Here is a 27,165-nt window from a genome sequence, read left to right on the forward strand (position 1 = left end):
GTAGTATAGTCTGAAGTCAGGGAGTCTCATTTCTCCAGCTCTGTTTTTTTCCCTCAAGATTGCTTTGGCTATTCGGGATCTTTTGTGTCTCCATACAAATTTTAAGATTTTTTGTTCTAGGTCTGTAAAAAATGCCATTGGTAATTTGATAGGGATTGCACTGAACCTGTAGATTGCTTTGGGTAGTACAGTCATCTTCACAATATTGATTCTTCCAATCTAAGAACATGGTATATCTCTCCATCTGTTTGTGTCATCTTTGATCTCTTTCATCAGTGTTTTATAGTTTTCTGAGTACAGGTCTTTTACCACCTTTTGTAGGTTTATTCCTAGGTATTTTATTCTTTTTGTTGCAATGGTGAATGGGATTGTTTCCTTAATTTCTCTTTCTGATCTTTCGTTGTTAGTGTATAGGAATGCCAGAGATTTCTGTGTGTTAATTTTGTATCCTGCAACTTTACCAAATTCATTGATTAGCTCTAGTAGTTTTCTGGTGGCATCTTTACGATTCTCTATGTATAGTATCATGTCATCTGCAAACAGTTGTCACTGTTTGAAGAAGTTTTACTTCTTCTTTTCCAATTTGTATTCCTTTTATTTCTTTTTCTTCTCTGATTTCCGTGGCTAGGACTTCCAAAACTATGTTGAATAACAGTGGCGAGAATGGACATCCTTGTCTTATTCCTGATCTTAGAGAAAATGCTTTCAGTTTTTTACTATTGAGAATGATGTTTGCTGTGGGTTTGTCGTATATGGCCTTTATTATGTTGAGGTAGGTTCCCTTTCTGCCCACTTTCTGGAGAGTTTTTATCATAAATGGGTGTTGAATTTTGTCAAAGGCTTTTTCTGCCTCTATTGAGATGATCATATGGCTTTTCTTCTTCAATTTGTTAATATGGTGTATCACACTGATTGATTTGTGTATATTGAAGAATCCTTGCATCCCTGGGATAAATCCCACTTGATCATGGTGTATGATCCTGGAAAAAGGATCACTTTTTGTCATCACATTTCAAATGAAAGTTTTTTTATTAGGTGACTAGAAACACCATTTAAATTATATCATTACCTGCCTGCTTTTTAATGAAAACTCTTCTTCACACACGTAGATAAGCTAAAGTTTATAAACTTAAACTTGTCAGAGAAATTTAAAGCAACTCAGTCAAAAAAAATGAAAAGACCTGGTAAAAAAAATTTTTTAAAAAGGCTACAATATAAACTGAACAGCACATTAAACGCCCAAAGATACAACTTAGCTCCTTTTAGGGATCTATTCAAGGGGTGACAGTTCCTGAAAGCCACCAGATGACTTACCCTTTTCATGTGACCAACAACAGAATCACAGCAAGGACCACACTTAAGGCTGACCCAGTAAGGCCCTACTGTGGCTGTCTTACATGACCCACATTTTGAGTGTAATGGAAAGACAACCACATTTCATTTAAATTATGTGTGGTCTTTTCTGAAGAACTCATTAAGCAAATACATTTACATATTTTTGCTTCAGTGGTGTGGTAGGTCACTATGCATACACACATGTAGCAATTTTCATACAAAATTTTCCAAAGGAATTTCACTTAAAATAAGAATTTCAAAGAGCAACAAAAATTTCCAAACATTCTGGGAAACAACAGTTACCAGCATTTTATTTTGCCAAGTGAGAGTGTTAAAAATAAATGTAAATAAAACAACACTATCATTATATTTTCATGAAAGGACACATGAACAAGAGTAAAAGATATAACTGAATAAATTACTTTTTTTTTTGGAAAAACTTGGGACAAAATTCAGAAAATTGTCTTTATATCTCTTTAGATCAATGAAAACTTTGTCATGTACCAAAAGAGTTCTGAGGATTAGCCTTTAGAAACCTGTATTTTCAGTCATTTATAGGAATTCAGTTATCCAGAGTTTTCCCAAGACTACAGATGGAGAAGGCTGTAGAAAACAAAAATAAAATTAACATATGGGAAAGAGGTAACGCCAACCTGACCACCTCAATAAAGCAGAACAGATATAGAAATAAAGTGAGTCACACAAGTTTTCTGGCTTCTCAGGGCACATACAAGTTATGTTTACACTACACTGTAGTCTATTAGATGTGCAGCAGCATTATGTCTTAGAAAACAATGTATATACCTTAATTGAAAAATATGTTACTGCTGAAGAATGCTAACCGTCATCTGAGCCTTTAGTGAGTCGTAGGAGGAACATCAAAGATCACTGATTACAGATGAACATAACAAATATAATAATAATAAAGTTTAAAACAGCAGTCCCCAACCTTTTCGGCACCAGGGACCGGTTTTGTGGAAGACAATTTTTCCACAGACTTGGTGGGGGGCGGGGGGGTTGTTCAGGTGGTAATGCAAGCAATGGGGAGCGATGGGGAGCAGCAGATGAAGCTTCGCTTGCCCGCCACTCACCTCCTGCTGTGCGGCCTGGTTCCTAACAGGCCATGGACCGATACCAGTCTGCGGCCCGGGGGTTGGGGAACCCTGGTTTAAAACACTGTGAGAATTATCAACGTTAACACAGAGACATGAAGAAAGCAAATGCTGGTGGGAAAATGGCAAAGACAGATTTGCTTGATGCAGTGTGCCACAAACCTTCAATTTGTAAAAAACACATTATCTGCGAAGTGTAATAAAGCAAAGTGCAATAAAACAAGGTATGCCTGTAAAAGATGTAAGGAAGACCATGAAGGAAGAAGCAAGTAAAACTTTAAAAAAGCATGTTGAACAAAAAAGGATACCTCTCCCCTTATGGGGGATTACTTTAAGAGATCTGCAATCTTGACATGGTTAATTCTCCACTTTCCTTTACAACCTTGTTGAATCTCTTTTCATTTGGAACCTGACCTCCCTTTCTGTTACTTCTAACCATCCTCCAGCCTCCGGACAGGGGTGGGCAAGATATACTCTCCCTGAGGAAAACAGATGACTTGATATTTTCTTTGCCAGACACAAGTGATACCTGAACAGCTGCTAAGAATAGAGCTCACTTTTCCAGACTCCAGCCTTGAGACAAACCAGTATTTGATGAGACAAGCTCAGCTATGTTTCAGATTTTAACCATATAATCAAAATCTTGGGTTTTGTCCCCAGCTTTACTGAGATATAATTGACATATAATATTGTCTCAGTTTAAGGTATACAATGTGATGTCGAGGACCACTAACATAAACAGAAAGGCACATTTTGAAACATATAAACCAAATACCAAATATTTTTATTTTTAACCCATGGTTCAGTACACTCTACAGTCCATCCAAAACTGGCTCCGAAAATTAAATATAAGAAAATTAATCTACTCTATGCTTAACATTAAAAAAAAATAACTTATATTCTAAAACCAAGTGTAATTAGCACTCTGTGGAGCGTACACTGCCAGACAAAGGTTAATGTAACTATAAATTTTAAATAGATGTATATCTGTATGTGTATGTATATATCTATATATTGTATAAGAACAATTAAAAAACACAGGTCCATCAGCAATCAGATGAATAAATGACCTTATTCGCAAGTTTCTTTCTCAAATTCCCTGCAGATACTGTTTAGAGACCATACGAAGTAATAAAGTGATAAAATGACCACTTTTTTTTTTTAAAGGACCAAAGTTCAGTGGTCTTCAAACTGAGGTCTCTATTTATATGAAGAGACTTACTTGAGTCTGTGCAGTTTTAAGAGAATCAATTTCCAGATCCTCAACTTCCATACAAAGTTTTGCCTAAAGTGATCTGCCTGAAAATTTCCAAGTTAACAGAGTCCATTTCTCACATTACAGAAGAAAGACCTACTCCTTCTTACCTATCCCTTACTAAGGTACACTGTACCTGAAGGTATGAAAACCTCCAGGTGACAAGAGAGAAGTCTCTTTCAATGATTAATCAAACACTATAACATAAACCTGTAAGAGTGTATCTCCAAGTATTAAACATGTTTCTATTAAGGGCATGGTGTGGTGTTAGGTGTTAGAAACATGGTATTTGGGTCCCTGTCAGGATGCTCTGAATTAAGATATATAGCAAAGGGAGGTGGCTGGAGAACTGGCAATTTCTCTTTAATGACTCTACCTTTTCCACTCTGAGCTCCCTGAAACCTCAATCTCTCCGTACCACCATTATCAAAGGATGCATTGCTAGGGAGAAAAAAGTCCCATGGGAGCAATACAAATAGAACATCAATAAGAAGCCCAGACTCACATTTGCTTACTTTACATATTTAAGTATTAGCCATTCTTTTCAGTTATCTGTGGATGGGTTCATAGCTATAAAGAAAGGCACCTTACATTGGCTAAAGCACCATAAATTGCTGGTACTGATTTTTTTTTTCCCAAAAATTCAACTGGAATGAACAGCTAACATTTTCAAGACAATACTAGATACAATCAAAGGATAAAAATTCCAAGTGACTTCTTTCAGATTCAGTATGTATCATTCAATAAAGTAGTAAAAACCTAATTTAACAAATCATATATCAATACCTGTTCTAATTCCAACCATTCCCCAGTTGGTTCAATCTTCAAAAATATTTATTTTTCTATTACTTAAAGGAAAATTAAATAATATACTAACTCCTGGGGCAATCTGCTTTTTAGCAGTACAAACTTTTTTATTATTTTCATAGGCAAAGTTTAGACATGATTCATCTCATTAAGAAATACATTTCCAATAGAATCCTACTTTTCATGTTTTCACCTGGATTATAGTTTAACTCAAGTAATCCACACTAGAATTCTGTATATGCAGAAGAATTTTTAACACTATTTTTCTCTGAATTACCTTACCTGCATCCAACAGTAAAAAATATCCCAATAGCACTATTTTAAAAGTCTTAAATTCAAACTATGGAAAAAAAATCCTTATTTCTAGCACATTAACAAATGTTTAAAAGAAAAAATCGAACATTAAGTGCATACACTTAATGTATGCATATAATGAAAGATATGTACTGACAATACATTTCGCTTTAACATATTACAAAACTACCAGTGGCTTTAATTGTGTATGTTTTTCTTTTAAACAGTTAAAAAGTCCATAAACTAGTGAAATGCATTTAAAATGGATTCAATTTTATGAACAATATTCACTATGATGGATCTTTATATTTCTGTGCTAAATAAGAGTTGTTTGTTTGATACAAATTCTGCTAAAAAGAAATAGATTAAAAACGTTGCCTTTTTTCATGCACTGAACCTTACCTCAAGTAGAATCTTGTATTTTAAATATTAAAAAACATCAATTTTTAAAATAGCAGTAGTAAATTTCTAGAAGTCAGTGTTTTGCAAAGCATGCGTTCGTTACTAATCACCTATATCGAAATCATCAAGTGTTAAAAAAAAAGGACGGGGGTGGTGGATTCCCTGGCGGTCCAATGGTTAGGACTCCACACTTCCACTGCAGGGGCCATGGGTTCGATCCCTGGCTGGGGAACTAAGATCCCACGTGCTGTGCGGCACAGCCAAAAAAACCCCCTCAAAAACAAAAAATCATCTAGGGTGCTCATTAAAAATACAAACTCTCAGGCCCATCCCACATGTTTTGAATCAGAATCTCTTGATAATGACTGAGTCTAGAAATTTAACTTTTTACCAATTACTCTGGGACTTCCCTGGTGGCACAGTGGTTAAGAATCTGCCTGCCAATGCAGGGGACTCAGGTTCAAGCCCTAGTTCGGGAAGATCTCACATGCCGCGGAGCAACTAAGCCCATGCACCACAACTACTCAGCCTGAGCTCTACAGCCCGTGCGCCACAACTACTGAGCCTGCGCTCTAGAGCCCGTGCACCACAACTACTGAGCCTGTGCTCTAGAGCCCGTGCACCACAGCTACTGAGCCTGCACTAGAGAGCCCATGCTCCGCAATGAGAAGCCCACCCACTGCAACGAAGAGCAGCCCCCACTCTCTGCAACTAGAGGAAGTCAGAGTGCAGCAACGAAGACCCAACGCAGCCAAAAATAAATTAATTAAAATTTTAAAGTAAAAGCAATTGCTCTCCGGAGATCTCTAAAGCCAAAAATCTAGAAACTGATCAATAAATTTCCTCAAATAAGCAGGTTAATAATAGTGTAAGAAGAAATTCAAAATTAAGAAAGAGATTAGGGGCTACAACCCAAACATCATGAAGAAAATAAACACAGAGTTAGGTCCAAGATCAGTTTTAAAAGAGAACTGCTTGTGACTCTGCCAATGATTATTAACGCTTTGTGCACTTTCTTATGGAATTTAGGGCCACTGCGGAGACATAACTAAAAAAGCAAAAAGGAACATTTTTCTCTTCCATTATAAGGAATGCTGACCACTATAACACAGTATTGCTACTTTGAGAACTTGCTTCCCTTATTATTTATTATGCAGATGATCCTTCAGGATTATCCTCTAATAATATCAATACATAACACCTGGCTAAAAATGTACATACATTGTTAAAATGGTTTTCATAATACTTACGGTCTTCAACAACCCCAAATAAAGGAAAAACAGACATGGTTACCATGGTTAACAGACATGGTTACCAAGTCTATACCAGCTAACTCACCAGCCTCCTCACACATCTCTTTTCCCTACACCATCATAAAACCACATCTTGAAGATACTAGCTCAGGTGGGTGAAGCTATACACTCAGGAGTCACTCACACCACTCTACCAACCAACAGAAGAAATCCAAACTCCAGCTAATTTACTCCCTGGAAATACACAATAGCAATAGAAAAGGTAACCAAGACTACAATAATTAAATGTTCCTTTTGTTTGGTCCTGTCCCTTATTTCTATATAATCTTCTAGTAAACACTCTGCTTCCAAAATGGTTTATTTTAAAAAGACATAATAAAAGGTAGAAGCTCTATGTTTATTCTCTTTAAAGAGACTATGGGATGTTTATCTTAAAGAGTAAAATGGGTTTAAGGGTTACTTGGTAGAAACTGTTCTCTTCCCTTAAAAAAAAAAAATGCTGAAGGAGTTATTTGATTTCTAGTTGGGGATCTATTAAATGTGTTACATAGGTTATTAAGATGATGGCAAAGACCAGAAGAGAATGCATGGCTCTTTCACTTAAGGAACAAGGTTATAAAACTACACTTCCTCCAACAAACAAAGCTTGACAATATAAATTTGACTGTTGTACCTAAAGAACTTTATCCCAATTTTCTATTGAGTAGCCAAGAGGAATTTGATGAAACAATATGATTATTTACTACATAAATAATACCTTTTCTGGAGGAAACAATGTATACTTACTTAGTAAGCTGCCCTTTATTCTTGTTATTATCAACTCCATTATAAGTCACAGCTGCCAGTTTTCTGCTCCGGTAGTTCTCATAGTGTACATTATTAGTGACATCTTTCAAGTCCTGCATGTGTGTTCTGTCATAAATAAATGACACATCAAGAGTTTGCTTCTATTAAGAAAGCTTTGGTGTAAATTCAAAATTTTAGTAAAACAAAAATTTCAGACTTAAAATGAGCAAAAGACTATTCTTAAGGGAGATGGCATCCATCTGTCTTCATTCACATGTAAGGCAGAGTAAGACACAATGAGCTAACTTGACACCAATGGAAAATTAGGTTCCAGATGAAAGTTTAGGAGCATAAATCCTCTCAAAGCAGTTACTAAAGAATGACATTTCTAGAGAAGAGTATTTACCTTTTTAGTATATATTTTATTTTACTAGAGAAGGAGAAGTAGATTAGCTCCTACTAAAGTTCACAAAGCAAAAGAAATTGCTTTCCTTTTAGCAATATTATTAATATTTGAGTTTTTATTCAGGTAATACATAGGGACACTTTAGATCACATATCAAGTTGGATGCAAACTGGGGAATTTTAATTTTGAGTAAATTTCTGTTTATTCAAATTGTCCATTAAATGTGGTATTTTGGTTAAATGAATGTCTGCTCATAGCGTATCTATCATACATAAAATCAATCCATAGGAGACAACTATACAATACATGAGACAATTTCATCATTCCTTAGTGTTTCAAGATGCTAAAAGACTCCCTGAGCTGCTCTACGGTATCCTTTACCAATGCAGCAGTGTTTTTGGATATACGTGGTGTGGGAGTATTCTGTATCATTTGATCTTCCCTTTTCTCATCATCCATTCCTGCAGCTGCAATCCCCCATCTTTCATCTCCACCACTTTACCAAAATCCCCTTATGGGAGACAAACATAAAGGTGTTACTCTGTATTTATTCTTCCTGATATCCAGGAAACAGTTACTACTACTTTCCCTTTTGTAAACAGAATGTGATGTTCAATTACTCTGATTCACCTAGTATTGGACATTTCCATGCAGTTTTCTGATAGTTTAACTCCTCCTATTTCTAAGACTGTGTTTTCCACAAGCCTCATCTCCCTTTATACTCTGTCCCTTGATGAATATATCCTCTCTATGGCCACTAGAGTTACACCTAAAGCTTTCTGTACTTCAGTCAAGTCAGACAGTTCCTTACTCCTAGCATATCCAATGACTGGGACTGAATAGTTCATGTTAATTTGTCACTGACTCTCAAACTTCAGAATTCTACTGCTTTGGGAGCTCTCTTTGCAGTCTCGAAGTCAAACCACTCTAACCCAGGACAACTTTCTCCTTGGCGGTCAGTCATTTTTTTGGTACCAATATATGTTATAGGTGACACCACATAACGTTTTCAACTATACTGTAAACTCCCTTTTACAAAAAACATGCCATCACCTTCTGTACTCTTGCCACAGATAGCACATAATGGGCCCTTTAAAAAGAACTGATTTGAAGCTGAGTTATAATAAACACTGTTGACTTTCTAAAATTACTGTTATCAGTTTCTCTAAGCAGAGAATAATGACTGTGCCAATATGAAACAATCTTCTTGTAATTTTTAAATATTATCTCATCAATGAATCACTGAAAAATAACTAAAGGACCTGAGGTAAAGTATTTTAGTAGCTGAAATACAAGATGTATAAAATAAAAATAAGGTGGACTTATTAACTAGTTGTTAAACTATTTTTGTTAATGTCATCAACATTTTAGATAGTGAAATATTCTTCCCTTTTACTAAAATAGCTTTCTTTATGATTACCTGGTTCTGGTATTTTTCAGGATATAGAAATCTCTATTTCCACTTACTTAAATATTTTACTTTATCCTTTTAAAAATCAACCCGTTCCTCCACTCTGAAAATAATTAGTAATATAGTTTTCTCCACAGTTTCCGGAATTTATTCATCTTTTCCATTTCTTATTGCTGATAACAAAGCACTCTCTTCCCTCCTTTTGTTTTCCTTCTCTATTTGATTTCTGCACTGTCCACTGCCACACCCTGAAACTTATTTTTATCAAGTTTTCCTCTTTCCATTGTCTTCCTTGGTTTGCCTGCAACAGCTAGTTCTCTTAATTAGTAAAGTGACACAGCTTTGAACTTGAATGTTTCTTAGAAGCAACCACTACTCCTAAATTTAACCTGCAGGATTTCAATTACTTGGAACTTACAGACATATGGAACACTGGCATTGATATTTCCTTCATGTATTTATTAAATATCCACTAGGTGCCTTTATCAAAGACATGAGTTACATAATATATACATCGTTCTCATCTCTCCTCCGAACTTAAAAGGAAAAGCAATAAAGTAAAATATTCCTAAGCTTACCATTTTCAAAGCATACTTATCAAGGATGTTTTACACGTCTCAAAGACTATAAATGAAAAATTGTGTTAAGAAGCCAAATGAACATCTAGCATAAGTGAACATTTATGCCTTAGGAAAGAAAAACAAGTGTGCTAAAACAAATTTAACAAATAAATGAATTTTTTATTAAGCAAATTTGCCTAATCATCTACCTCAAGGAGCTGAAGCCAATATCTTCATCCTACTTGTTTAAAATGTTAAGTAGGACCACTCCCAATCCCACAAATAAACATTTAATGACTGTATTTATCCTAATCCATCTTAAGGCATCTATTTCCATGAATCTCTTCCTATCTGACCCACTCCATGATAACATACCACTTACCACTTACTCTGAGTTTCTTTAATACATCTAAGCAACCTCATCACAGCACACATCTACTTATATATTACATAATTTTAGAATTTTTTATATTTTCATACATATGTATGATTGTCCTGTTGCTTTCCTGTACTAAATCTTCCTGCAGGAATGGTCCTTCCTGCTTATAATGCTTCCATACTAGTGAGTCCCATTCACCAGATGTCACTGTGTACCTTCAAATGTTCAAAGTCTAGCTTCTGACTCAGTAACTAGCCTTCTTGTCTATAATATTTTAGGTATATAGGCAATTATTGATTGCATATTTAAAAAACACATAAGATGGGCTTCCCTGGTGGCGCAGTGGTTGAGGGTCCGCCTGCCGATGCAGGGGACATGGGTTTGTGCCCCGGTCCGGGAGGATCCCACATGCCACAGAGCGGCTGGGCCCGTGAGCCATGGCCGCTGAGCCTGCACATCCGGAGTCTGTGCTCCGCAGCGGGAGAGGCCACAACAGTGAGAGGCCCGCAAAAAAAAAACCAAAAAACAAAACAAAACAAAAAACACATAAGACAAATTTATAGAATATCATTGTGTCAGGCACTAGGCAAGTAGCATAGATTTAAAATTGAGGAAAAGAATAAAATCAGAGGGAATGTACTGGCAATTAATACTTATGAAACATTCCTTACATATATAATATCATAAGAGATTATTAGTTCTTCTGAAGTCACATCTTAAAAATGGAAGTGAAAGGAAAGAGTTCGTAACAGAACCTGAAGTGTTGTATTCTCAAAATCAAGAGATGACCACCCTTTCATATGCATTTGCTCTTCTCCCACTGTGTGAGGCATGGCAACCCCAATGGCTGAATTAACTCCGTCATCCACTTTGTACCAAAACACCCCGTCATGAGGTCTTTTGAGAAAAACCAATTACATGGCAATCTCTTTGATTTCAAAATTCACTTTCATCTCTTGTATATTTCTTGAGGTAGTAGTTTGACTCATATTTTCCCCCATTTTTAAGAACGATCTTATTCTTGTTCCATGATTTCCAATTATCATCAATATGCATGTTACTACTTCAACATAGCTCAAGAGATTCCTGTGTTTTGGGAACGTGAGTAGTATGAAAATGAAGAGACACCAACTTAAGATGACCATCTAAAACTGGAGGTTGAAGAGAATAGTACATAGTGAGGGTCTGGAGAAGCAAGCAAGATGAGAGAGGAGAGAAGTAGCAAAAGGGTATGAAATGGCATGAGAAAGGAATTTACCTCAGCATGAAAACACTGAGGTTCATTGTGATCCCCTTTCTGTTCCTTGCCCACTAATGTCTCTGGTTCTTTTCAACTTTTTCTTCAGGATTTCCCTCTGTGCTACTGATTTTCCAATTCAGGTCCTGGTCCTCTAATCAGAAAAACCTCAACGTCCTGTTCTCACATGCTTTCCTTCTCTTTCATCAGGTGCACAAGGTACAATTTAGGAGTAATGTTTTCCCTCCTGGGAGGAAGATCAGTTTTGTTCACAGTGTTCCAGTAACAAAAACACTCCACTCACCAGCTACCAAGCTATGTATTTTTAAATACTCAAAGTCAAGTTTTTGACCCAAAACTTAGCCCTCCCTTCCAGCGTTTCCACATTAAAGAAGAGCAAAAGCCTTTTCCTTTCCACTTTCCATACCTCTTTCAGTATTAAACCTTAACACAAAGTATAATGATCAAGAGACCCATTTTCCTATATATCCCTAGCCACACAGCCTATTTTGTATTTTTGCTCTTGACTTCAAAACCTTGGCAAAATAACCCAAGTTGTCTCTATGCAGTGCTTACTGCAGTGCTTACTGCAGTGCTTACTTCAGGGCTAGAACGAAGATACCACTTTAAATTAGCTAAATTTATACAAGACAAAAAGTTAAATCTGTCTAACTCTAATTTTATTTAGGGGAAGAAAAAATTTATGTTATTTTCATCATTACTCACACTTACCTTATCAACATATTTCTTAGAATTGTAAAATCACAATGTTCACCATTTTCAACTATAAAAAAAAAATAGATCACATACATTATTTCCACTAAACCCAGTCTTTTCAGAGGAAACTGGGTGTTAACAACAATGAGAGAATATGCAAAATAGCTTAGATCAATTTTTCATTAAGATTTAACGCTGTAACATAGTACTTAATTTAAGGGCACATCAGACGACTGTGCTATATTACTTTATTGTAGTTTAATCCTCAATGATAAAATATAAACCTAACAAATGAGCTCTCCAAAAGCAAACAATTTTGACATTTTGAAAGAGGACATCATATATTTCTCTTTATTGGTTGAAAATATATTTATTCCATAATAAAATGCATTTTAAAAATTCAGTGTTGGGGGTGAGCAGGGGATCACTTTAGAAAAACTTCCCTGAGGTAACTAAAATGAAAACTTGAGCCAAGAACATTAAGGTTCTTTATTTTTTAAAAACGTTATCACTAAAAGAACACTCTTTGGTGGGGGAGGTACCTAAAACTAAAGATACAAAGCAATTTCTTCTGTGCGTATTTCTAAGGGCTGTACTAGTTCTAAAGCCTCAGCTCAGCAACTGAAGGTTACATGGCGATGACAGAGCTGGGAATGAGCACAGTATCACTGGTCGGGAAAGTCACTGATAACAACTAACTTGGAAAATATTCTAAAAATTACAGAATTTTTCAAAGTAATACCAACAAAGAGAACAATCATCACTCAAATCTTGATTCCAAGTTACTATAATACAGAAGATTAAATATTAGTAAAACCAGTATAATAAACACAAATTTGGGGAAACATGTCTATTGCCAAGAAGGCCTTGTTGAGAATTGATGCTATAACTAAGATTTTATTGTTGTTTAACACTCCTTAAAAAATTAGTAGAGGATCTCTTAATAATGAAATCTTTTTGCTCTAAAGATGTGATGCCAAAAAAGGTGACTTCTGCCCTGAGGAAAAGAAACTGTGAATGTTTTAATTGAGCTTCTGACAGTTCTCATTCTTGAGGGTCCCAGACCCATCTGAGACTCAGATAAAAGTGACAGGCCTTTTCCAAAACTGTTCTCAATTTCAGAAGGTTTATTAGATCCCTTGGAAGCAATCTTTGGTCCCCACGTAAAGAACTCCTGCATTGTAAGAGTTTTCAAACAAAAAAACAGGAATAGACTTAATGGTGAGGCAGAGGTGGCAGGGTGGGTACTGACAAGTGGCTTCTAAAGTACTACACCGTTAAGATTTAACACGTACTTGCCTGACTTAGTAGGACACAAGGTCTGAGAAACTTGAGGAAATGAGACTCAGTGAAACTGAATTCAGAACTATCTTTGAAAATCTAGACTGTATCAATGCAGTATGCATATCATACTACTTACTATAAATACAAATATTTTTAATCACATTTGTGAGATCTTATAGAAAGCCATTCACTGAAGAAAACCTTACCTTCAGCAACACCCCAAGGATACTGCCTTCCTCTGACCCTTTTGCCATTAACTTCAATGATAGTATTACTACCTACCACAGCAAGAGGTAAACGGTCCTATAAAACAAAGTACTCTTGTTCAAATATATCTCTGTAGTCCTCACAAATTCAATAATAAAGAAGTTACATTACTCAACAGATAAGCAAAAACAATTATTACCCCGACAGTTTCTGCATTCATTTTTATAGGCCATTCAATTACTATTTAGTAAAATGCCATTATATGGTATTGTCACCAATGTAAACAATAAATAAAATATTTTCACTGAAAATTTAAGAATACTAAGGCATATGCTGATCAAATTATTTGTTAAAACATTCCAAAAAGAAGCTGCCCCATATTGGAAAAATTAAAAAGGATAAAAAATATATTAGCAGTTAGAGGAAAAAAATGAGGCTTGTGGCTAGCTTGCCTACCTGATCACAAACCAACCCTAACAGCCCTGGAGGCAGAGAATGCCATTAGTCAGTACATCATTTTTAGGTCCAGGGTACTTAGGAAACCACTATAATTTAAAAATACAGAAAATTATGTCGGTATAGATTTTTGGTTGATTCTTATGAAAGGACAAAAGAAAACATATTTTTGGTCTTAAAACAAAGATTAAGCATAACAGTGCTTAAGAACAAATCCTTTCCCTTCTTATTACGCCCCCCTTTTCTTTCCCATTATCTGTTTTTAGGGGGAAAATTATAAAATATCAAATCAGTTAACTGAAAACCACATGAAGACAAGAATTACATTATTCATCTCTCTATTCCATATAATGCTTTATGATACATAATAGCCAAACAACAAAGTTAATCATAAAGTTGAATTCAATACTGAATAACCTCTCTATTTAGTTTGTAAGTCAACTGTTTAAAAACACTGATATTTTTGGTCTTTCCAGCAGCTATTATAGTATTTTTAAGTCCCTAAAACATTTTAGTATATGTATGGGAATGAACCTACCTTTATCTTTTTAACAAGCTTATTTTCTTCTTCATCATCTGTCTCTGGGAATTCATATATTTTAATTTTATGTTCTTGGATTTCTTTCATTATCTAAAATGAAAGAGGAAGTCAGCAAAAGAGCATCACACATAATTTTAGTACAGTAGCCTTATTTTTATTATACTCTTCTTAAACTCCTGAGTCCTCAGTTCCAGTTCCTTTATTGTTTTTCAATAATGCAAAATGTCATCTAAAACCAAAGTACTATGCTAGTCTTTTTTTTAACCATAAAGTTGATATATAAAAGTACCATTCTCAAAATCCAATTATTGCAGAAGTGTTAAAAGTCATATGGTTATAACCAAAAGAGTTCTAAAAATGATGTAAGAACCCAGAAAGGGATTTCTCTAGCTGATTTCTACTCTAATGGCTTTAGGTCATTTATTTATAATGACTGAGATACTTCCTCTAGATAAACTCTTACCAACTGTTTTATTCATCTGAATCAACAAAGCTTAAACTCACCTAAAATTTTTAGTAGAATTTAGCAAAGGTAAGGAAAATTAAGTATAGCATTGGCTCCAGGAAAAACAAAGTGCACACTTATCAGAAAATATCCTTGCATGTACATGTGCATGCACACAAATCAAGGAGCAACACATATAAGATCAAGCAAGCACACAGGGAGAAAACATGCCCTGGAAATTAAGAAGCTAATGAGTTTATAATAATAATCAATGAGAGTGCAGAAAAAAGAAAGACAAACTTATTAATAGCATCAGAATGACCTAGTTCAAATTAAATTATCTTGTCCAAAATCACTCCAAATTCTAATAAGAATACAGACATCTAAATAATGTTGAATACCTACCCTATTCAAACTCATAACAAACTGATGGCTAATATACCTATAGCTAGCTCCCTGCCTGTACTGGTAGTTCAGTGCTTCTCTCACTGCCGGGGTCCCCAGCAGCAGTAAAGGGAACGTAAACAAAATGTGCAACACAGTTACTAAACCAGACAGAAGTAAAACTGCCACTGAGAAAAATAGGACCACATATTTTTTACAATTGAGTTATATATGTCTATATACAAAAAAACCCAAGAAGATAAACGATGAGATGTCAAATACATGACTAGAAGAAGAAAGGAACACTAGCAGCTAGCTCTAGGAGCAGTGGTTCTTAGTCAGAGGTTGTATATTAAAATGGCCTGAGTGAGCATCTTCAAAATAATGAATACAGAAGCCCTATCTTAACCTACAGAACCAACTGGTAGAAATATGCTCCAGTAACTCATTTTGAAAAAGTTCTCTAGACGACTCTGATCAACACCCTTGGTTAAAAACGTTTTTTAGGGCTTCCCTGGTGGCGCAGTGGTTAAGAATCTGCCTGCCAATGCAAGGGACACGGGTTCGAGCCCTGGTCTGGGAAGATCCCACATGCCGCGGAGCAACTAAGTCCATGCGCCACAACTACTGAGCCTGCGCTCTAGAGCCCACGAGCCACAACTACTGAGCCCGCATGCCCTAGACCCCATGCTCTGCAACAAGAGAAGCCACCACCACAATGAGAAGCCCGTGCACTGCAACGAAGAGTAGCCCCCCGGGCTTCCCTGGTGGCGCAGTGGTTGAGAGTCCGCCTGCCGATGCAGGGGACACGGGTTTGTGCCCCGGTCCGGGAGGATCCCACATGCCGCGGAGCGGCTAGGCCCGTGAGCCGTGGCCGCTGGGCCTGCGCGTCTGGAGCCTGTGCTCCGCAACGGGAGAGGCCACGGCAGTGAGGGGCCCGCGTACCACAAAAAAAAAAAAAAAAAAAAAGAGTAGCCCCCGCTTGCCGCAACTAGAGAAAGCCCGTGTGCAGCAACGAAGACCCAACACAGCCAAAAGTAAATAAATAAAATAAATAAATTTATTTTAAAAAAAGTTTTTTAAAAGCATAAACAAAGAAAAAGAAAATTGTACAACCCTACAATTTGACCAATCCGGAAGTAGAGATCATTGCTTATTCGTCTTTATCTCTTAGTTCTTAGAACAAATACAAATCAAGATACATACAAATCAAGACAGAAGAGGAGAAATGTTATTATATGATTAGTATTTGAACTTAGAAACAGCACATTACAAAATAAAAATGGAGTGAATAAGCATAAAATAAAAACATATATTCCTGGTAGAAATACCAGATATATGTAGTAAAAATGATACACTAAAACATTATCAAAATTTATACAGATTTAACACAATTTCAAAGCAAATTTCCACGGGCTTTTGTTTTTGTAATAGGTTTCAAGTTATTCTAAAATTCATACTGAAAAAGGTGAAGAACCAAAGTATCTTGTTACAAAGGGGACTATAAGGACAATAAGAGATAATTAACTCTAACATCTGTTTAAAAATATTATACAACATAGCTGCAGTTTAAAAGACAGAAAAAAACTGGCCTAAAACTTAAAAATAGGAAATTGGAATAGGAAAGTGGAATAGGAAAGTACAATAGTTCCAGAAACTGACCCTACATTTCATAAAATATAATATATAGTAAACCAAACACAACAATGAGGGAAAAATAAACCCCTGCTTTAAAGTGTTCAGCTTTTCTGGAAAATTAAATTAAATCAAATTAGGTACCACTTTATTCCAAAAAAGTTTTAAAAATAAAAATGACAAACAATGCTGGCAAGACATTGGAACAAATATACCCATTATAAAACAAATTTGATTGTTTTATTGGGAAAGCACCATGACAAAATGGGTAGGTGGGGGAGGGAGATAAAATAATCATACCCTTTCAAAAAGTAATCCTGTTCCTGGGAATTCAGTCTAGGAAAGTAATTCTAAAGGGTGGGGGGGGGTGCTGGTGGAAGCTATACGGAAACATCTAAAATAGCCTATTTAAATGGAAAGGATAGGGCATATGATAATACTTATGGGCTCCTAGGAGAAAACTAAAGCAGAAGACTATTTTCAAGAGTTACTTTTAATACACTGTAAACAACCATATAGTAAAGTAGCAAGAGGAATACACTGTAACACATTATACTGAAAATACGAAAAACTGCAAATTACATGAATGATATTAGAAACCCAAGAGTTCAAACTCATTCTACTTACCTGTTTCTTAAACTGTTGGCACTCCTCTGGTGTGAGTGTGTCTGCTTTGGCAATAAGTGGAATGATATTCACTTTTTCATGCAAACGCTTCATAAACTCAATATCCAATGGTTTAAGTCTGAAATACACAATATTTAATATGACTGGATTGATCAGTTTGGGAGAAGAGATTCTTCACATCCCAACGTTAAATTACATACATTGGAACTACTTTACTTACTCATCAGAAACACTCCCTGAAGGTGTATTGGCCCAGCAACAGTTAGGAAGAACAGGATTTCAAGAAGCATTGGAGTGGCTAAGAAGGCTTTGACTCCTGTCTTTTAACACCCTGGTCATAGGGTTTGGGCCCTAAAGAAGAATTAGAAAAACCAGGAAGGCTCCTAATAGGCTTTCCTACAGCGGTCTCTACATTTACTACTCAAAACTTGGGAAATCTTTGTTTTGTTTTTAAATGAAAAATTTAGTCCTCCTTCACTTCTTGCTACCAACTATATTTCTCATAGAAGAAGCTCAAAAGAGAATCTTCTTCATCCCTTTTACCTATTACACTCTAACTGCTGCCTCCACTTTGCCATTATACTTTCAAGAAGGTCACCAAATACTACCATGCTGCAAATTAATTAGCAGCAGCCAACTCATAAATACTGTGGTGTGTACCAGTATTTTTTAATTTGCCCATTATGCAGCATTGACATTACTCCCTCACAAGCTGTTCACTTAGGGTAATTTTCAGTATCCTCTTTGTAAGCTAGTCTCCTTAATAGGTACATTCCTCAGAATTCTCTAGAAGGTCTTCTCTTCTCACTCTGCATTCTGTAAGCTTATCATTAACTACAATGACTTCTATTATCCTCTATGGGTCAATGACTCCCGAGTCTTTATACCCAGCTCAGATCTCACTCCTGTGTTCCAGGCTTGTGTCCACCCAGTGGAAATACTACTCGGATATCCCATTTTAGCACCTCAAAATCAAAAGCTCATCTGAGCTCCCACGTTTTCCCTCCCTTTCTGTGCTTTCTATCTCAGTGAACAGCACTACAATCCACCCAATTACTCAAGTCTGAAACCCAGAATTCCTCCTTCCTCTAATCCTCAATTCCAAAGGTTCCCCAGGACCTGCTGAACAAATAAAGATATTTATATATTTATCTCCATTTCCATTACTTTGATTCAGGCCACCAAAGTATACTTTTAGTATGGATAATGACAAGAATCTATCTCTCCAAACCATGCACACTGCAGTCAGAATGGTTTTTCTAAAATCCAAATCTGATCATCAGGTCATTCCTTGACTAAAAACCTTACTAAAGCCAGATTCCTTAGCTAGTGTGGCCTACAAGCCCTGTGAAAACATAGCCTCTCCAGCTGTCCTCATCTCTTAGCATCCCTTAGCATTTTTGCTACCTCCTACTTCCAACGTGCCAGCCTTTTTGAACTTCTCACAATTCCTTAAAAGCACCATACTTTGATCTCTGGCCATAAGCTACTACTGCCTTTGCCTGGAACACACTCCATTCCCATCCCCCTTCTACTTGGCTTGCCTAATTCCTAGTCATCCTTTAGGACCTAGCTTACTATCCTCATTTCCTCTGGGAATTCTTCTCTAACCTAAGACTAGGCATCTTTCTAAGGGATCACAACACTCAATTTGCCACATAGTAACTGCTTACTTATGTATTTGGTTTTCCCATCTTCTCACTAGAAGATCCTCAAAAGCAAGGCCTTTGTCTCATTCATCTGTATCTCTTATATCTAATACAGTGTCAGTACTTGAGAAGGTATCCAATATCTGTTGACTAAAAAAGTAAGTTGCTGTGGTTTTCCTTACATCTTTGAATAACTTTAAATAAAAACCTGCTATTCCTCACATCTAGAATACACTGTAGACTAAAAATTAATATTCTACAAAAATAAATGAAGGTAACAGCAATATTTTGTGCAGAAGTGTGGTATTCCTTAACTTTTATAAAACATGAGGAAAATGGAATAAAGATCTAATTTCATTATAAATTTTATTGACTAATATTTTTAAATAAAGAGAAAGCCCTTCTTAGCGTTCTCTTAGAGTACTATAGTTTAATATATATACAATGTTGGGCGTATTGGGGGTCCAGAGACTAATGAGGTATTCCTTTTCACTAACAAATAATACTATATACTTCTTTGTGGTAGTGACACTGACTGGCAGAAAGATGGGGTAAGGAGGCAGGAAGGCAGATACAGAGAAATAAGATAGCTACCTCCAATTCTAATTCTCGTCTTAAATCCTCTGAATTTTGATCTTGGCATTCAGAGAACACTACAGAAAAAACTTCAGAAAAGAGTGTGTGGCTGGAATAACACTATATTTATCTGTAAATAGCACACTTACCTCACTAGTGCTAACTGAAAAACCTTTCAATTTTTGAGAAAAAATTTAAGTTTTGATTGTTTCATCAATCATTACATCATGACACTAAAGATAAAAGCCATGGCCCAGTCAATCAATCTCAGATTTGTAAATTTTTAGGGTTCACCTTCCAGATTACACTCATGACAAATTTAAATTACCACCACTACCACCTCATTAAGCCGGTGACAGAATCAGTTAATCTAAAATTTTAATAAATCATAAGAGCATTTAATATAAAATATTAAAATCAAAATCCAAGTTAACAAGATTTTACACTTAAAACAACATTTGCAGAACATTATATTATTTCAACTTTTAAAGAGAAAGATGCTTGAAAATAGCCGTGACAAGGAAATTGGGGAAGTCAGCTTCTCAAATATAAAACAACAGGGCTGAAGTACATTTAAATCAGTTAAAAAAAAATCAAACTTTAAATGTAACCTTTATTAAAGCCCCGATAAAATCTTTCCGCCCTTTTAAATTAGAATACAAATTTCAGAAGCATACAAAATGTCAACAGCAGAAAACACTTATTTCACAGTAGATTACATTCCGGTTGAAATTTTTCCTCTGTCCATTTAGTTTTATTTCAGGTCATCTTTTCCAACAAATTTAGTTTTTAAATGTTTTTTTTACACAATGGAAAGTCCTTTTTAGAATTTCTAGAAGATAAACCCAAATTAGAGGGAAAAGACTATTTAACCTCAAAGCCTACAGCAAAATAAGTAAAATGACTAGAGGGCAAATGACAAGTATTTATTAAATATACATACATATATATATTTCTAAGGGAAAAAAACTATATAAAACTCACTAAGTGACACTGTTTTTTCAAAGTGGCAATCAACACTCAAAAAGTTTGTAAAAACACCATTTAAAAATTCAAGTTCGGGGGCTTCCCTGGTGGCGCAGCGGTTGAGAGTCCACCTGCTGATGCAGGGGACACGGGTTCATGCCCCGGTCCGGGAAGATCCCACATGCCGCGGAGCGGCCGGGCCCGTGAGCCGCAGCAGCTGAGCCTGCACGTCCGGAGCCTGTGCTCCGCAACGGGAGAGGCCACAACAGTGAGAGGCCCGCGTACCGCAAATAAATAAATAAATAAATAAAATTCAAGTTCAGGGGCTCCCCTGGTGGCACAGGGGATAAAACTCTGTGCTCCCAATGCAGGGGGCCCAGGTTCGATCCCTGGTCAGGGAACTAGATCCCACATGCACGCCACAACTAAGAGTTCACATGCTGCAACTAAGGAGCTGGCAAGCCACAACTGAGAAGCCGGCAAGCTGCAACTAAGGAGCTGGTGAGCCGCAGCTAAGTAGCCCACCTGCCACAACTAAGACCTGGCACAACCAAATAAATTAAAAACAAAACAAAACAAAACAAAATTCAAGTTCCAAGTCAGTTACCAATCACTGAACAAAGAAAATGAAGCAACAACAGCTGAAATCATAAATTAACCCTTTGTTCAGTGACTACAATTGGTGGGGTGAGATGGGGGACACTGAAAATACGCTGTTGCACCAATTTATATTTACTCCAAAAACAGTACGTTTAAAAAGGGAATCCAGGGATTACCCAGATAAGACAGAAAGGTCCTAATTCATCTATTATGTTGCCTGGAATTTCACTATGTAGTGAGCAGGGAATTTGGAACTCTCTACGGAAAATTCAGTGTCATATTCTTTCACTTAATCCATAGTAGCACATACCAATGGGCAAAACTTTGCTCCATTTCTAAAAATAGTTAAGCTGAGAAACTACTCAAAATCATATTTTTATACATAAGAAATTAAAATTTGGAACTCTCATCCCTTGTGACAAACAAGAAATGGCCCAAAGCCACTACACATAATTTCAAATTTTTTTCTTTAAATAAAAAAATCGTATTTCCCATGCAATTTTAAGAAATATATTTTCCCACAGGGAATAAGAGAAATGTGATTTCATGAGAATTACCAAATCTTGGTGAGAGTCCAAAAGATCTAAAATAATAAAACTGGATATAAACTGACAAATTTCTATTGACTTAACTGCAGGTTAAGATTTTACCCTGTTGGCTTCCAGGAAAAAGCCCTAACAAGTTAAACTAGAATGATAAAATATGTATATATATAAATTCAGGAAGATGCTAACAAGGACACAGAAAAAGCCATACAGTGTGGTATTTCTGAGAATTTTTTTTTGAGTCTTTTAAGTAGATGAGTCAATTTTGTGCTTTAAATATGTAAATTTCTGAGACTACTGTAGAATAATATTAGAAATAAAAGAAGAAACATTTGCACCACTACAGTCAGACAGTGCAAAAATGGTAATCTAAATAATTAAGGCTTTCTGCTCAGCCAAGATGGTGATAATGGGCACTAGCCTATCTAGCAAAAGGTGAAGAAAAAAGCAAAAAACAGAAGAGAAAGGTACTCTTTTGAAGGAACTGGTTTACACTACTGTAATTTGGGTGTTAGATGACTTAATACTATTTAGTCTGATGCTATAAAACAGTCCAGTTCCTTCTGGTGGAGAGATGGTGGAGTTACAATCATCAGGTGGCTGAGTTATGCTGAGTCATTTATCCAAAGATGAAAGAAGAGTAATTACGAACATCTGCAGTTGACAATGACCCACATATCTACTCAAAATGACAAAGAAATACAAACAACAAAACAAGGATTATAGGCCGGCCATACTAACAGATCAGATCAGATCAATGTCTAGATACTCAGATCTTAATTTTAACTCCTAATAAGTAGAAGGTTAGTACTGATGATATGATACTTAAACAATTTGACTGTGACAGCTAAGGTGAAACAAGAAGACAAGTAGATTTAGTGAAGAAAAAAATGGCACATGAGAACCTTGGTATTTAAGTTTTTTTTGCAGCCTTCTCTACCAGATCTATAGTAAATAACATCTTTGGAGTTTCTTAGAATATGTCTAGCTAATTTTGATGGCTGTTTCTCCTTATTTGATCGTTCAATTAGTGGCAGATTGGTCAAAAAGAAAGCTAAATTAGCCACACTGAGACACCAAACATGATGGAAACAATATTCCTTTCCATGAAGCAGGTAAAGTCTTATGCATGACAAACTAAGTAAAATCATTGTTAGTTTGTCTAGGACTTAAAAAAAGGCTTCCTATAAGCCATTTTTATATGGAATTTGGAACTTTACAACTGGTAAAGTTAAATGTACTCCACAGAGATGAGGGTTACTAAAATATGCACCCAAAGATGAGTAATAATAAAACAACAACAAAAAAGGTTATCAGAAGCATCAAGGTACTGACCCATGTCCTGAAGGAGCAATGAAGTATAAACAACACTGCACTCTGTTATCAGGCATCTGACGTCTGTTCACTCTAGATTCTGCATTTAGGTAGTCCTCAAACTTACTATCAATGTAGTCGATAACAGGCTGCCAGCTGTAGAATGCAGATAAATAAAATAATTAAGTTGTAATTCTACATATGAACATACAACTGATGACTCTGTTAAAGGGCAATAATCAATATTTTTAAATACACAAAACCTATGTAACCAATGGAAAAAAACACCTCAAATTATTCTACATATACTGATTTAAAAACATATAAATTATGTTGAATAAATCTTGATTCATTATTTCTAAACTTTCCAAACAGAAGAAACTGTTTAGAGTCAGACACAACTAAATTATCATATTACTTGCATTAATAAGTATATCAATGCCAAGACACTTTACAATATGAAAAATTATATTCAAAGAGTTTTATATTTCAAATGAAAAGATTAAACAATACAGAAACCTCATAATGAACGGTTACTTAGGTGTTTCAAAAGTTGACAGAAATTTATTTCAAAAAACAATGTGGAACTTGGGACTTCCCTGGTGGTCCAGTGGTTAAGAATCCGCCTTCCAATGCAGGGGAAGTAGGTTCGATTCCTGGTTGGGGAACTAAGATCCCACATGCCGTGGGGCAACTAAGCCTGCGCACTCTAGAGCCTACTTGCCGCAACTAGAGAGAAGCCTACGTGCCCCAACGAAGATCCCGCATGCCACAACAAAGACCCAACGCAGCCAAATAAATAAAAACAAAACAAAAAAACAGTGTGGAACTCAAAGAAAAATTAAAATATTTTTTATAAGCTACTAAGATATTGTTTCCAATTAGAAAGCCATGGGTGTTTTATTCACTTACAACTTATGGAAAAACTGAAGGTTTAAATTAGGATGTGATAGAAAATGGATAAAATTATAGTAAAGAATGAAAAGTTGCAAGTTTCTTATAATAATGAGAATTCTTTTATCTATGTTTTAGAATCTGTCTTCAAAATACTTCTATGAAAGGTGTTATCTTCATTTTATAGAAGAGGAAATCAGTTCAAAGAAGTTAAGCAACATGACAAGTGGCAAAGTTGATATATGAACCCAAGCCATGTTACATAAAGTTCAGTGACCTTCGCTAAGATGAGAAGCTTTAAAATGTTAAGGTAAAAAAGTCTAACCACCCCCATCCCCAAATGCAGTGGAAAGCAGCAGTGACAAACCCTTCTTACCAATTACTATTATCCACTGCATCTCCAAATCCTGGGGTATCAACTATTGTGAGCAGCAACTGAACACCACCTTCTTTGATTAAAACTTTGGATTGTTCCACCTGTAAAAGTCATTGGTACAGATATTAATACCATACATTATATCCTTGGTTTCCTACAACATAAGAGGTAGGGAGATGAGTGTTAATCAAAACCAAATGGGAAGCTTTTTGCAAACTAAATCTACTCACTCACACACTTTCTTTAGAATCAATTACTGTTAGAAGTCTTGGTTATTTAAAAGAAAAGCACATATGTAAATAGTGCGTTTACGGCTCACTGTTGGTACAGAGAAGGAAAACAGGAACTGATAAAATAATATTAATTACTAAAGCCATACAATACTTATGTAACCTAAATGCACATCTAATAATACAAATAAACAATGTGCTTGAATGATTAAGTAATTCATAGAGATCAAATGTAATTAATCAGACAAATACATTTAATTTACCATTTGCAGTAAACGTTTTCCTGGACTATCTCCATCTAGTTCAGTCCAAACCAATTACTCAAGTGAACTTATTACCATTTGCAAATCTTTCTCAGCATGGCTGTAATTATTTACACTGTGTTTACATTATGGCTAAGATACAATTCTCTTCTCAAACGTGTTACTGTACATTCAGGCCAAAGCAATCAGCAAAGGTCAAGGCATTGAAAAACAATGTATTCTGGTAGGGTAAAACCCTACTAACTCTGATTAAAATCTTCAGTTCTCTTTAGAATTTGTAAAAACCTTCTATTTGAGAAAAGGTACTGGACTTAAAAACAGTAACAACATTTCCTCCTACAGTCTAAGATATTTTTGTAACCCCAAACTCTGTTTTAGAATGTAAAAATCATTCATCTTGGGCATACCCCGCTGCTACATAAAGCAAACACTGATTCAAACAGAAAAGGGGAATCATTCTCCTAGATAAAGATAGGCTTTCATTCAATTTATATCAAGTGTTTATTAAAACTAGAGGTTTCAATTATGCTGATAGGCTAACTTAAAAGGCAAGAATTATACTCAAACTTTGAGTGCTACAAGCCATAAGATGGTACAAATTATTGTACCAATAAGTACTATTAGACCTAAGAGGGAAAGGTAATCACATGAAAAGCAACTTCAACTATTTATGTTGGTTAACAGTGTTTGGAAAGGAAGAGCGGCTAATTTCTGGGTAGAAAAAGTTTGGTTCACCTTTAGAGATTACAGAAATGATGATGTCTTTCCATTTCCCTTTGACATTTTCTTACAGATGTTAGCTGATGGATGAGGAGTTGAGACTAAGACTGCTGAGCAAGAAAGTATATAGCAGCATTGTCCAATAGAACTTTCTGAAATGATGGAAACGTTCTTTGTCTACACTATCCAATATGGTAGCTGCTTGTCCATGTGGCTACTTACCCCTTGAAATGTGACTAGAGCAACTGGGGAGCTGAATGTTTAATTTTATTTAACTTGAATTAACTTAAATTCAAATAACTTCATGTGGTTTAGTGACTACTGAATTGGACAGTGAAGGCTGATAGAAATCAAAAATTATTTTGTTAAAAGAGTATTATCAAAAAAGAAACTTGCTGAAACTGAAAATACTGCCTGAGATTTGGCGAGGCTTCCAATCTTTTAGACAAATAAGGGACAAAGCTCTTATCTTTTAGACCAATGGTCTTCAGACTGCTTTGATCCTAGTGTAAACTATCAGTGAAAATTTTAAACATCCCAAATATGTTTATTTACCTACCAAACATACACAACTGGCAATCTGAACATTGAATATTAGTGTCAATTTCTCATAAATTAAAAAAGTAAACATCAATAAATAAGGGTTCTGGGCTTCCCTGGTAGTGCAGTGGTTGAGAGTCCACCTGCTGATGCAGGGGACACGGGTTCGTGCCCCAGTCTGGGAAGATCCCAAATGCCGTGGAGCGGCTGGGCCCGTGAGCCATGGCCGCTGAGCCTGCGCGTCCGGAGCCTGTGCTCCGCAATGGGAGAAGCCACAACAGTGAGAGGCCCACGTACAGCAAAAAAAAAAAAAAAAATAATAAAATAAATAAATAAGGGTTCTAATATTTTCTGGTCATATTCAATATCAACAATGGTTGCAACACTGCTTGGGAGACCACTGTTTCACACCACATAGCTGAGATAATACCGTTTGTCTAATATCAGCTTACTGTAATAACATGAGGGAAACCAAATAACTGCAGAAATAATCAGACTCATTAGGGCAGATTATCAAAACTAAAAAAAATTAAGTGATATTACTTCATGTGGCTTAGGAAGTTCACATTCTATATATCTGGTGGTCCTCTATAGTTAAAAATGACAATCTGGTTATATGTCAATTATATCTCCATTTAAAAAAAAAAAAGGGGGCTTCCCTGGTGGCTCAGTGGTTCAGAGTCCACCTGCCAATGCAGGGGACACGGGTTCGTGCCCTGGTCCGGGAAGATCCCACATGCCGCAGAGCGGCTAGGTCTGTGAGCCATGGCCGCTAAGCCTGCGCGTCCAGAGCCTGTGCTCCGCAACAGGAGAGGCCTCAACAGTGAGAGGCCCACGTACCACAAAAAAAAAAACCAAATAAACAAAAAAAACCAGGTTATTCATTTATGGTAACTGTCATTGAAGCAGAAATATCCAAAGTAATCATACCAGTTCTTCACCTAACAATTCTTCTACAT

General features: G+C 36.0%; 1 protein-coding gene across 1 annotated transcript in view; it reads right to left on the bottom strand.

The window, feature by feature from the left end:
* The window catches only part of SEPTIN7 (septin 7), a 65,840-nt gene that overhangs the window by 10,654 nt on the left and 28,021 nt on the right, over positions 1-27,165 (bottom strand). The window contains exons 4-10 of the mRNA XM_030857544.2: positions 24,454-24,554; positions 23,205-23,339; positions 17,534-17,651; positions 14,440-14,532; positions 13,445-13,541; positions 11,970-12,021; positions 7,245-7,370 (exon numbers count right to left, since the gene is read on the bottom strand). Of these exons, the coding sequence (XP_030713404.1) occupies positions 7,245-7,370; positions 11,970-12,021; positions 13,445-13,541; positions 14,440-14,532; positions 17,534-17,651; positions 23,205-23,339; positions 24,454-24,554 (722 nt within the window). The remainder of the gene's footprint in view (positions 1-7,244; positions 7,371-11,969; positions 12,022-13,444; positions 13,542-14,439; positions 14,533-17,533; positions 17,652-23,204; positions 23,340-24,453; positions 24,555-27,165) is intronic.

This window comes from Globicephala melas, chromosome 9 (assembly GCF_963455315.2).
Source record: "Globicephala melas chromosome 9, mGloMel1.2, whole genome shotgun sequence".
Classification (NCBI taxonomy): domain Eukaryota; kingdom Metazoa; phylum Chordata; class Mammalia; order Artiodactyla; family Delphinidae; genus Globicephala; species Globicephala melas.